The following is a 12,915-nucleotide window of genomic DNA, read 5'->3' on the forward strand; positions in this document are numbered from 1 at the left end:
ACCTGGAGAGCTGTGCACAGTTTTTGGTCTCTTTATTTAAGAAAGGATATACCAGCATTAGAGGCAGTCTGATAGAGATTCACCAGGCTAATTGATAGGATGAAAGAATTGCCCACTCGTGTGTGGGCAAATAAATTAAAATGACATCTTTGTGTATAGAAGAATGAGGAATGATCTTATTGAAGCATATAAGATTCGTATGGGGCTTTTTCACAAGTGAGAATAAAGGGACATTTAGAACGGAGATGAGGAAACACTTTTTCTCACAGAAAGTGGTGAGTCTGTGGAATTCTCTACTTCAGAGGGTGGTGGAGGCAGGTTCTCTGGATACTTTCAAGAGAGAGTTAGATAGGGCTCTTAAAATAGCGGAGTCCGGGGATATGGGGTGAAGGCAGGAACGGGGAACTGATTGGGGATGATCAGCCCATGATCACATTGAATGGCGGTGCTGGCTCGAAGGGCTGAATGGCCTACTCCTGCGTCTATTGTCTATTCATCTATTGACATAGTTTAATGATTAGTATATTATTGTCACGTGTACCGAGGTATGGTGGAGAACATTTGTTTGCATGCTATCCAGTCAAAGAGGAGACTATACACGAATAGAATCAAGCCGTCCATAGTACACAGAAGGGTGGGGGTAGTGGTAGAGCTGCTGCCTCAGTGCCAGTGACCCAGCTTCAATCCTGACTATGTACGTTTCCCCCCGTGACCGCGTGGGTTTGCTCCGGGTGCTCTGGTTTTCTCCCACACTCTAAAGACGTACAGGTTTGTAGGTCAGTTGGCTTCGGTAAATTTGAAAGTTGTCCCTGGTGTGTCGGACAGGCAATAGACAATCTGTGCGGTGGTAGGCCATTCGGCCCCTCGAGCCAGTGATAGTGTTAGTGTACGGTGTGATCGCTGATCAGCAGGGACTCCGTGGGCCGAATGGCCTGTTTCCGCGTTATATCTCTAAAGTGAAAAGATAAAGGTTAAAGAATACAACATTTAGTGCAAGATTAAAGGTAGTTTGAAGGTCTCCAATGAGGTAGATGAGAGGTTTGGATCTAATAAGCAGAGCAAAGTGGAAGATACAGAGTGCAGAATATAGTTCTCAGCATTGTAGCGCATCGGTTCCAGAGCCAATGTCCAACGTCCACAATGGGGAGGAGGTGAATCGGTCATTACCCCAGCGGATCCATTTTTGAAAGGTCACGGTATCAGGGTTATGGAGAACTGGTACAGAAGAGGAAATGAGGCCCAGGGTAGATCAGCCATGAACCTAGTGAGTGGCTGGGTAGTCTTGAGGGGCCGAGTGCCTACACCTGCTCCTATATTGCACTTTACCAGTTTATTATTCATGTGTGTATATATTTATATCATGGTATATGGACACATTATCTGTTTTGTAGTAAATGCCTACTTTTCTGTGTGCTTAAACAAAGCAAGAATTTCATTGTCCTATACAGGGACACATGACAATAAAACTCACTTGAACTTGAACTTGATTTCACAAGTTATAGGAGTTGAAATACGCCGTTTGGCCCATCATACCTGTCAATCAATCATGGCTGATTTCTGCTCCTAATCCAATTTCCCAGCCATCTCCCATAACCCTTGACACCCGTTCTAATCAAGAATCTGTCTATCTCTGCCTCAAAAATATCGACGACTTGGCCTCCACAGCCCTCTGTGGCAAAGAGTTCCACAGATAACTACCCTCTGACTAAAGAAATTCCTACTCACCTCTCTAAAAGAGCGCCCTTTAATTCTGAGGCTGTGACCTCTGGTCCTAGACTCTCCCACTAGTGGAAACATCCTCTCCACATCCACTCTATCCGGGCCTTTCACTATTCTGTAAGTTTCAATGAGCCCCCCCCTCGACCTTCTAAACTCCAGCGAGTGCAGGCCCAGTGCCGTCAAACGCTCATCATAAGTCACGTCAAGTTTATTTGTCATATACACATACAAGATGTACAGTGAAATGAAAGTGGCAATGCCTGCGGATTGCACAAAAAAACTACAGAAACAGAATCAGTATTTACATTTTAGAATTAAAAAAATAAAAAAAAATACACAACACAACAGTCCCTGGTGAGATCAGAGTTTACAGTCCTGACGGCCTGTGGGAAGAAACTCCGTCTCATCCTCTCTGTTTTTGCAGCGTGACAGCGGAGGCGTTTGCCTGACCGTAGCAGCTGGAACAGTCCGTTGCTGGGGGGGTAGGGGTCCCCCATTATGTTGCTGGCTCTGGATCTGTACCTCCTGGTGTATAGGTCCTGCAGGGGGTGAGTGTAGTTCCCATAGTGCGTTCGGCCACCTCATGCTAACCCACTCATTCCTGGGATCATTCTCGCAAACCTCCTCTGGACCCTCTCCAGAGCCAGCACGTCCTTTCCTCAGGTATGGGCCACAAATGTTTGCTTGTGTTCTTATTGAGTTTGTGCAGATGGTGAACAGATTTGAAGTTCTCTGCATTCTCTGTTGTCCAGGATTCTGCAAAGTGGATGAAACGCCAAAGGGCTGGTACATTCAGTACATCGACCGTGATCCAGAAACCATCTGCAGGCAACAGGAACTGGAGAAAAAGAAGAAACAGGAGCTGGACGACGAGGAAAGAAACGCCAAGTTTATTGAAGAACTCGTCAGAAGAGGAAAGGAAGGGAAAGAGGAGGTAAAATGCTCCATAACTCGCAGAGAGAAATCCTTTTTGTTACTGTATGTCTCCTGTAATTATATTACCGATGTTCAAGTTCAAAGTTATTTGTCACTTGCACCATGAGGTGCAGTGAAACGGAATTTACCATGCAGCGTTACAATTGGAAAAGGACACAATACACAACAAAATTCAACACAGACATCACTACAGCATTCTTCACTGTGGTGGAAGGCAATACAGTTCAGACAGTCAATAGACAATAGACAATAGGTGCAGGAGTAGGCCATTCGGCCCTTTGAGCCAGCACCGCCATTCAACTCGATCATGGCTGATCATCCCCAATCAGTACCCCGTTCCTGCCATCTCCCCATATCCCCTGACTCCGCTATCTTTAAGAGCCGATCTAGCTCTCTCTTGAAAGCATCCAGAGATCCTGCCTCCACCGCCCTCTGACGCAGAGGATTCCACACACTCACAACTCTCTGTGAGAAAAAGTGTTTCCTCGTCTCCGTTTTAAATGGCTTACCCTTTATACTTAAACTGTGGCCCCTGGTTCGGTACTCCCCCAACATTGGGAACATGTTTCCTGCCTCTAGCATGTCCAAACCCTTAACAATCTTATATGTTTCAATAAGATTCCCTCTCATCCTTCTAAAAAAGGGAGTCCTCCTCCCTTGTTAACCCGCGGTCGGGGCCCTGACCCTCCGTTAGTCGCCGCTACAGACGGCCTGGATGTACAGGCCCTCTGGTCGGGATGGTCGCAACGCCGATATGGGGACAGGTCGAGCACACCCCGCGGCCCGGAGCTCCCAAATCGGCCACCTCCTTACCGGTGGTGCCCGCGGCTTCCAGGTGTTGCAGGCCGGCAGTCGGAGCTCTTCTCCGGCGACCCCCGGCGAGGGATCGCCCGCTCCACGATGGAAGGTCCGCTCCACACCTGCCGCCAGAAGCTCCACAGACCGAGGCTCCAAGATGTTGTTGGCCGCAGGCCAGCGGTCGGAGGGCTTCTGTATTAGTATTCAGTATTAAATTCTGTTTGGTAAACACTGCTGTGAAGAACTTTGATCGTTTTACAGTCTCCATTGCACTTTAATTGCATGCTATTGTTAAATGGATTTTTTTTAAACCTTTAGGAAGCTCCAGTTTTTACGGAACTGAAAAGAGAAAACGAGGAAGAGAAAGGTATGGTTTGTGGGAAGTGTGGCGATACCGGTTATTTCCATAACTTCACCAAGATGTCACCGATCAGTCTGATCCTGAATTTAATCTTTTGCCATGAAAGAATCCTGCTTTTGCTGAGAGTGAAAAGAAAGAGTTGTGACATTTTTGCTTTAGTTCATTCGTGATAGGAGCAGAATTAGGCCATTCGGCCCATCGAGTCCACTCCATTCAAACATGGCTGATCTATCTTAATCCCATTCTCCTGCCTTCTCCCCATAATCCTTGGCACCCTTACTAGTCAAGAATCTATCTCTCTTTAAAAATATTTATTGATGGCCTCCACAGCCTTCTGTAGCAATGAATTCCACAGATTCACCACTCTCTGACTAAGGTGATTCCTCCTCATCTCCTTCCTAAAGGAACGACATTTTGTTCTGAGGTTATATCCTCTGCCTATGTTCAGCCATGCTGTTTGTTTCAAATGCTGATGAGAGTAAGAACCTGGTCCAATTTAGAACTGTTATGACGCAAAATAGGCACAAAAAGCTGGAGTTACTCAACGGGTCAGGCAGCGTGTGTGTGTGCGGTCTTTCCCTTCTCAGATGCTTTAGTGATTTGATGTATGGGATTTATATCGGACGCAGCGGTTAAGTTGCTGCGGGTTTTCTCCGGGTGCTCTGGCTTCTTCCCCCCCACACTCCAAAGACGTACAGGTTAATTGGCTTTGTTAAACATTGTCAATTGTCCCTTGTGTGTGAGAGTGCTAGTGAACGGGGTGATCGCTGGTCGGCGCGGACTCGGTGGGTCGAAGGGCCTGTTTCTCAGCTGTCTAAAGTTACCCATTTTCGTTACAATGGATCTGCCACGGGAACATTGAAATAAATTAATGAATTTGTACCATTTTAAAGGTGAGAACCTTAATGCAAATTCTTTTTTGATTAGTTGCCTTCAATTTAAACAAAGGACAATGTGCTTCGACACCGGCTCCTAAATCGAGGTAAGGACCTGTTTCATTCATTATTAAACCTTTAAGTAATTAATTTTCGAAACTGGTAGGAGCAGGCAGTGGAAACTAAGCAGCATTTCTGACTCTATGCTGTTTGTGAAGTTCCTTTGAGTATGAGGTGGCTGCATGACTGTTCAATGTCACTGAAAAAGGAAACCATTTGCAGAGGGAATGGTGACTTTCCAAGCTTGTGTATGTAGGGTTACTTCTTTTAAATTCACCTTATTTAATCATGTCAGTAGTTGAGTTGAGGTTAGTTTATTGTCACGTGTACCGAGGTGCAGTGAAAAGCTGTTGAGTGCTAACCAGTCAGCGGAAAGACTGTACATGACTAGACCAAGTGCAGACCTGTTGGGTCTGGTCCCCGAACGTGCTTCAGACCCCGAGTATGGGGGGGGGGGGGGGGGGGCGTGATGCCATGTGAGCCTGCGGGCCAGGCGGACGCCGTCAAGACGCTGCGTACGCCCGTCGAGATGACCTGCTGTCTGCTCCAATTTCCTGTGTTCTTAGGTGGCTGAATAGGCCTTTATAGGGACTGTAGATTCTCCCGACGCCTCCTCTACATCAGCCCATGAACCCACCGACCCTCCCTCCGGAGGGCCATCGCTCGGCCTCCCTGCCGCTGTGGTGCCTCCCGCAGCCCACCCAGACCACCACTGAGAGCGAGGGGAGCTAACGGAATAGGAGCAAAGAATAATCAAGCCACGCGTTGCATGTTTTTCAGTAGCCTGGGACCAAATCCGTTGCAAGCAATACCTTCAGTGAAACGCAAGGAATCGGGCCCTGCTTCTTCATCAGAGACTAAAGACAAGAAGAAAAAATCTGCATTGGATGAAATAATGGAGGTAGAGTGTTGCAGTCTGCGCATTTCTATACTGCTCCTGTTTTGTTTTTGCTGTCATTAGACTTTAGAGATACAGCGTTGACTCAGCCCACTGAGTCATGATTACCTGTACACTAGTTCTATCCTACACACGAGGGACAGTTTGCAGAAGGCAATTAATCTACAAACCCATTTGGAGGAAACCCATACGGTCACAAGGAGAACGTACAAACTCCGTACAGACAGCACCCGCAGTCAGGATCGAACCCGGGTCTCTGCCGCTGGAAGGCAGCGACTCTCCCGTTGCGCCACCGTGCCGCCACTCGTGAGGGGTAAATTTCTGGCTTTATTGCAGACACAAGAGTGCCACAAATTGGGGTTTGGAGGGAGAGATAGATCAGCCACGATTGAATGGCGGAGTAGACTTGATGGGCCGAATGGCCCAATTTGCTCCTATCACTTATGACCTTTGGACAAATGTAAGCCATTGCAAATGCAGAGACTGGCTATTTTGAATGCAGCTGGGAATTATGGGGCAGGAAGAAGTTGGTAATGGACGGGTGGATTCGGTGGGCCAAGCACCAGGACCACGACTTCATTTTATTTATTAACTTTTAGCATATGTGTGTTCAGGGAGACATGCCTTGGATCATTCTGGCAGGTAAGTTGATGAATGTGTGGGGATAATAAAGATGTCTGTAAATGATGGTAGAGTTACTGCCTCACATTGCCAGAGACCCGAGTTCGATCCTGACTACGGGTGCTGTCTGTACGGAGTTTGTACCTTCTCTCCGTGACCTGCGAGGGTTTTTCACTGGGTGCTCCGTTTTCCTCCCACACTCCAAAGACGTACAGGTTTGTAGGTTAATTCGCTCCGGTAAACAGGATCGTGCCGGTGTACAGGGTGACCACTGGTCAGCACGGACTCGGTGGGCTGAAGGGCCTGTTTCCATGCTGTATCTGTAAAAGTAAAGGTGGTAGGATTAATTTACCACTAGAATGCTTCTGGTGTGTAGGTGAGTGGCAGGGAAGTTGATGAGTTTGTCGGGATAATAAAGATGAATGTAAATAGGTGGTTGAAGGTCCGTGTGGTTGCGTGTCGGAGTTTAGTTTATTGTCACGTGTGTCGGGGTTCAGTGAAAAGCTTTTGTTGCGTGCTAACCAGTCAGTGGAAAGTCAATACATGATTACAATTGAGTCTTCCGCAGTGTGTAGATATGATGTAGGCAATAATAACTTTCTAGGATTTAATTAAAAGAAGACAGGTGATTTTATTTGATCCCAATGGCTGCCGTGAACCTCCATTTGTTGATTTAGGTCCATTGTCACGGTATGTGAAGCCAACAGTTTTGAACCTGGGTTTTAGGATGGACAGTGATTTTAAATTAGATCACCAAATAGGCGTGGTGGTTAAGTCCGGCTTCTTTCACTTAAGGAAGCTGGCAAAGGTGAAGCCCATTCTCGAGCGGCAGCATTTTGAAACAGTAATCCATGCCTTTATCACGTCTAGACTGGATTACTGTAACGCACTCTATTCTGGAGTTGCTCGATCTTCCCTGGCCCGTCTCCAGTTGGTTCAGAATGCTGCCGCTCGCCGTTTAACTGGAACTGGAAAGAGGGGGCACACAACACCAATTCTGGCCTCCCTCCACTGGCTCCCGGTGCACTCTCGAGTTCATTTTAAAATTCTGTTATTTGTTTTTAAATCTCTGAATGGGCTCGCCCCGCCTTACCTCTCTGAGCTGCTTCACCCATACGCTCCTGCCCGGTCCCTCAGGTCAGCTGATCAGCTGCTCCTGGAGGTACCGAGGTCTAAGCGGAAGCTCAGAGGGGAGAGAGCCTTCTCTGTTGCTGCTCCGGCACTCTGGAACACTCTGCCGTTGCACATCAGACAGACCCCCTCACTGTCCATCTTCAAAGCCAGTGTTAAAACACATTTATACTCCTTGGCTTTTGACCCTGCTTGAGACTTTGCTCCTGTTTTTAGTGTTTTTGATATTTCTTTATTTTGAATATCTTTACTTACTCCATCTTTTAATTGTTATTATTGGTGTGTATTAACTTTTTTGTCAATGATTAGTGATGTACAGCACTTTGTTGCAACTATGATTGTTTTTAAAGTGCTCTATAAATAAAATTATTATTATATTAATAATGTTTAGAAACATAGAAAATAGGTGCAGGAGTAGGCCATTCGGCCCTTCGATATGATCATGGCTGATCATCCAACTCAGTATCCTGTACCTGCCTTCTCACCATACCCCCTGATCCCTTTAGCCACAAGGGCCACATCTAACTCCCTCTTAATATAGCCAATGAACTGTGGCCTCAACTACCTTCTGTGGCAGAGAATTCCAGAGATTCACCACTCTCTGTGTGAAAATGTTTTTCTCATCTCGGTCCTAAAAGACTTCCCCCTTATCCTTAAACTGTGACCCCTTGTTCTGGACCTGGTTCTGGTTTAGTGCAAGTCAAAACCAGTAAAGTCCATCAAAGATAGTCCATGGGTCTCCAATGAGGTAGATAGTAGTTCAGGACTTGGTGTGCCAAGTTTCCTTGCTGTGTGTCTGATTCTACTAAAGGATTTTTAGAAAGTAGAGTTTCTTCTTAATTTACAGTACTAGTTATTGAATTGTGACATCTGTTTGGTGAAATCGCTTTGAGTTTGAAATCTTAATTTTGAATATCTGTGTTTTAGTTTGAAGAGCAGAAAAAGAGAAGTCTTCGGAGAGACCACTGGCTTCACACCGTAAGTACAGAAATTTACTGCCGGGTTCATGTTGAACTGGTCAACTAATAGCAGAGAATTTGTCTTGCCGCGATTGTGTGCAACATTCTTCCTAAGTTCATAAGTTCCAGGAGCAGAATTAGGCCATTCAGCCCATCAAGTCTACTCTGCCATTCAATCATGGCTGATCTATCTTTCCCTCTCAACCCCATTCTCCTGCCTTCTCCCAATAACGCCCGACCCCTACTAATCAAAAATTTGTCAATCCACACCTTAAAAATATCAATTGATTTGCCCTCCTGTGACAATGAATTGGCTGAGCAGTTGTTTATAAAAAAAGGTCGGCTGTCTTATTTCACACAATTATTCCTGAGCCAAGTCCAGTGAATTTCATGGAGATAAAACAATCCTATGGAATTCCCAATGACTGAAAATCCAGCAATGGAATGTAAATGGCAATATTGGTAATGCTCAACGGGTCAGGCAGCATCTGTGGAGAGAGGGAGTTAACGTTAGGCATGGAGAACGAGGGGATGGGGTTGTAGTAAGCCATACATGTGGATCTGATGCTGGAGACTGTGGAAGGTAGACAAAAATGCTGGAGAAACTAAGCGGGTGAGGCAGCATCTATGGAGCGAATGAATAGGTGACACCTATCCATGTTCTCCAGAGATGCTGCCTGACCCGCTGAGTTACTCCAGCACTCTGTGAAACGTCACGTATCCATGTTCTCCAGAGATCTGCCTGACCCGCTGAGTTACTCCAGCACTCTGTGAAACGTCACCTATCCATGTTCTCCACAGATGCTGCCTGACCCCCTGAGTTACTCCAGCACTCTGTGAAACGTCACCTATCCATGTTCTCCACAGATGCTGCCTGACCCGCTGAGTTACTCCAGCACTCTGTGAAACGTCACCTATCCATGTTCTCCAGAGATGCTGCCTGACCCGCTGAGTTACTCCAGCACTCTGTGAAACGTCGCCTATCCATGTTCTCCAGAAATGCTGCCTGACCCGCTGAGTTACTTCAGCATTTTGTGTCTATCACCGATACCACCTCCGAAGTGTGTGAAGATTCAGCATGTGAGTTGGCTCGGGTGGTCGAGGCACTTGGCAATTAATGGTTTCCTTTTCTGTTTAACTAGGGAATTGTTGTTAAATTAATAACCAAGAAACTTGGTGAAAAATATTACAAGAAGAAAGCAGTGATAAAGGTAATGTTCTATTTTGTGTATTGAGTGAAATGATCGAGTTGTAAATAGCAAAGCTTGTATCTCAATTAAGTGATGTGATGTGAAGGCTTTGGAGAGGGTGCAGAACAGGTTGTCCACAATGATGCCTGGATTAGAGGATGGGTTGATAAGGAAAGGTGGATTGTTTTCGCTGGAGCGTCGGAGGCTGAGGGGAGACCTGAAAGAATAATCATAATCACACTTTATTAGCTAAGTATGTTTTGCAACATATGAGGAATTTGATTTGCCATACAGTCATACAGAAAGCAACAGAACACACAAAATACATTTAACATAAACATCCACCACAGTGACTCCTCCACATTCCTCACTGTGATCGAAGGCGAAAGAAAAAGTTCAATCTCTCCCTTCTTTGTCCTCCAGCGGTTGGGGGCCTCGAACCTTCCCTTGACGGATGATCTTACTCCCGTAGCCGGCGGCGGGCCTCCTTGTTGGGGTGATCAAGCTCCTGCATCGGGTGGGGGGGGGAGAGAGAGAGAGGGAATCTCAGCTCCCCCGCGCTGGGCGCGGCTAGTTGAACGTTGTGCACTTCCCGACGTCGGTCTCTTGCCCGAGACTGCGAGCTCCTTGATGTTAAAGCCCGCAAGGCTGGAGCGGTTGGAGCGTTGATCCCTGGCAAGGATTTGGCTCCGATGGTAAGACAACGCCCCGCGGTGGGGCTCAAAGTCCCGGCTCCACGATGTTAGGCCGCAGAGCGACCGGAGATACGATCCGGAAAACAATCGCATCGAGATTGAAAAAAAAATTCCCCCCAACCCCCCCGCATAAAACAAACCAGAGAACATTAACGCAAACTTTTTAAACACACTAAAAATAACAACAACAAAAAAAGAAAGGACAGACAGACTGTCGGCGAGGCTGCCAGAAGCGCCACCCGGTGGAAAGGATCCAAGGTTATCAGAGACAGAGGGTTGACAGACAGATCCTTTTCCCCAGGGTGGAAATGTCAAAGTCTAGAGGACAAATGTCTGAGGTGAGAGTGGTGAAGCTGACGTGAAGAGTAGTGGGTGTCTGGAACATACTGCCAGGGGTAGCTGGTGCAAGAGAGCTTTAGATCAGCATGAGGATACGGATCACATACTGGCAGAGGAGCATTGTTTGACATGGCATCATGCCAGCACGGACATTGTGTGCCAAAGGGCATGTCCAAGTTCCATGTAAAACCAGCTCCAACTGCGATAACTGGGTAGAGACAGAGATTTAGATGGGAAATGGTGTCATGGTGACTACACTTCAACAGTACATGAAGCTGTCCGTAATGACATGACGATGTGAAAGGCCCCATGCAAACACAAGTTGGGAAACAAGCTAGGGTGGCGCAGTGGTAGAGTTGCTGCCTCACAGCGCCAGAGACCTGGGTTCAATCCTGACTACAGGGGAGCTGTCTGTACGGAGTTTGTACGTTCTCCCTGTGACCACGTGGGTTTTCTCCGGGTGCTCCGGCTTCCTCCCACACTCCCAAGACGTACAGGTCGGGAGGTTGATTGGCTGCGGTAAAATTGTAGCTTGACCCAGTGTGTGGGGTACTGCAAGTGTACGGGGTGATCGCTGGTCGGAGCAGACTCGGTGGAGATACTATTCCTGTGCTGTATCTCTAAAGGCTAGAGTAAAGAAATGAAGGAAGAAATTTAAATGGGGGGAAAAAAAAATTCTTAATGCTGTATGATTCACTTACACTGCAGGAAGTGCAAGAAAAGTATACGGCGATTATCAAAATGATCGATTCCGGAGACAAGCTGAAAGTTGACCAGACGCATTTGGAGACGGTCATCCCAGCCCCTGGTAAACCCGACGTTCTGAGTTTAATTGTTATCTTGTTTCCATGGGATTGCCCGTTAATGTTGTTGGCTGAACCTGCGCCTTCTGATTCCTATTCTAGGTAAGAAGCTACTCGTTGTCAATGGCGGTTACCGGGGAAACGCGGCCATTCTGAATTCCATACACGAGAAAAGTTTCAGTGCCACAATAATCATCGATTCTGTAAGTTCACATACCCCCCCCCCTCCCCCCATGGGAAAGTTTAATTTCACCTCTTTGACCCTGATTGGTAATTTAAAATATTGCGTTGATTTTAGGAGTAAACTGGAAAGGTCGCGCAGTGTTGGTGTTCAAAGTAACGGGTGGTTTATTAATGTAGACAAAAGTGCTGGAGAAACTCAGCGGGTGAGGCAGCATCTATGGAGCGAAGGAAATAGGCAATGTTTCAGGCCGAAACCCTTCTTCAGACTGATGTGAGGGTGGGGGGGGTGGGAAGAGGAAAGGAAGAGGAGGAGCCAGTGGGCAGAGGGAGAGCTGAGAAGGGGAGGAGAAAGTAAGGACTACCTGAAATTAGAGAAGTCAATGTTCATACCGCTTGGGGTGCAGACTGCCCAAGCGAAATATGAGGTGCTGCTCCTCCAATTTACGGTGGTCCTCACTCTGGCCACGGAGGAGGCCCAGGACAGAAAGGTCGGATTATAAAAACTGGTTAGCACCAGGAAGCCAGTCAAAGCTGACCTGCCTTGTGTGACTTTGGTGCGGTTTTTATATTCTCAGTTGACAAGGTTACTCAGAAACTTGACAGTGAAACGAGGGCTCAATTACATCCCTGTTTTTGTATGCAAGCCCTCTTGAAATAAATGCAAGTTCATGTTTTACAAACCTGAACGTGATTATTGTTTCTTCGTAGGGACCTCTACAAGGACGCAAGGTTGAAAGTGTACAATACGAAGATATTTCAAAATTGGCTTAAGAAACTCTTCAGAGCTGCTTGCTTGATATTTTGACAGTTCAAAGCATCATGTTGGTGTCCAATGATTGTTCCCCCCCAGTGCAAGCTCTACTGTGTCAGAGCTTTAGAACACATTCATCTCTAATGTATATTTTGCATTCCTCTGCTTCATTCTCCTCCCCTACTCAACCTATTAAGAGAATGTTTTTCCTATTTCTTTATTTTTAGATGTGTTGAGAATGGCGGGGGGGGGGGGGGGGGGGGGGGCAGTGGCGCAGCGGGTAGAGCCGCTGTCTCACAATGCTAGAGACGTGGGTTCGATCCTGACCTCGGCTGCTGTCTGTGTGGGGTTTGCACGTTCTCACTGTGAATGCATGGGCCCAGTTTCATCCCACATCCCAAAGACATGCGGGTTTCTAGGTTAAATGGCTTTCTATAAATTGCCCCTAGTGTGGTAACATGGAACTGATGTTGATGGGTGATCGAAAGTCAGTGCGGACTCGATGGGCCGAAGGGCCTGTTTCCATGCTGTATCTCTAAATTGAACTAGACTCTGGCGAATACTACATTTGCAGGCTTTAGCTATTTGTGTTTTTG

At 46.7% G+C, this 12,915-nt stretch overlaps 1 protein-coding gene across 1 annotated transcript in view; it reads left to right on the forward strand.

Annotated features, from left to right (window-relative positions):
• kin (Kin17 DNA and RNA binding protein) overlaps positions 1 to 12,443 on the forward strand; it is a 31,433-nt gene extending 18,990 nt beyond the window's left edge. The window contains exons 8-13 of the mRNA XM_033040152.1: positions 5,530 to 5,650; positions 8,327 to 8,377; positions 9,501 to 9,569; positions 11,291 to 11,390; positions 11,488 to 11,588; positions 12,277 to 12,443. Coding sequence (XP_032896043.1) covers positions 5,530 to 5,650; positions 8,327 to 8,377; positions 9,501 to 9,569; positions 11,291 to 11,390; positions 11,488 to 11,588; positions 12,277 to 12,339 — 505 coding nt within the window. The 3' untranslated portion in view covers positions 12,340 to 12,443. The remainder of the gene's footprint in view (positions 1 to 5,529; positions 5,651 to 8,326; positions 8,378 to 9,500; positions 9,570 to 11,290; positions 11,391 to 11,487; positions 11,589 to 12,276) is intronic.
• The last annotated feature ends 472 nt before the right edge of the window (positions 12,444 to 12,915 follow it).

This window comes from Amblyraja radiata, chromosome 21 (assembly GCF_010909765.2).
Source record: "Amblyraja radiata isolate CabotCenter1 chromosome 21, sAmbRad1.1.pri, whole genome shotgun sequence".
Taxonomy (NCBI): domain Eukaryota; kingdom Metazoa; phylum Chordata; class Chondrichthyes; order Rajiformes; family Rajidae; genus Amblyraja; species Amblyraja radiata.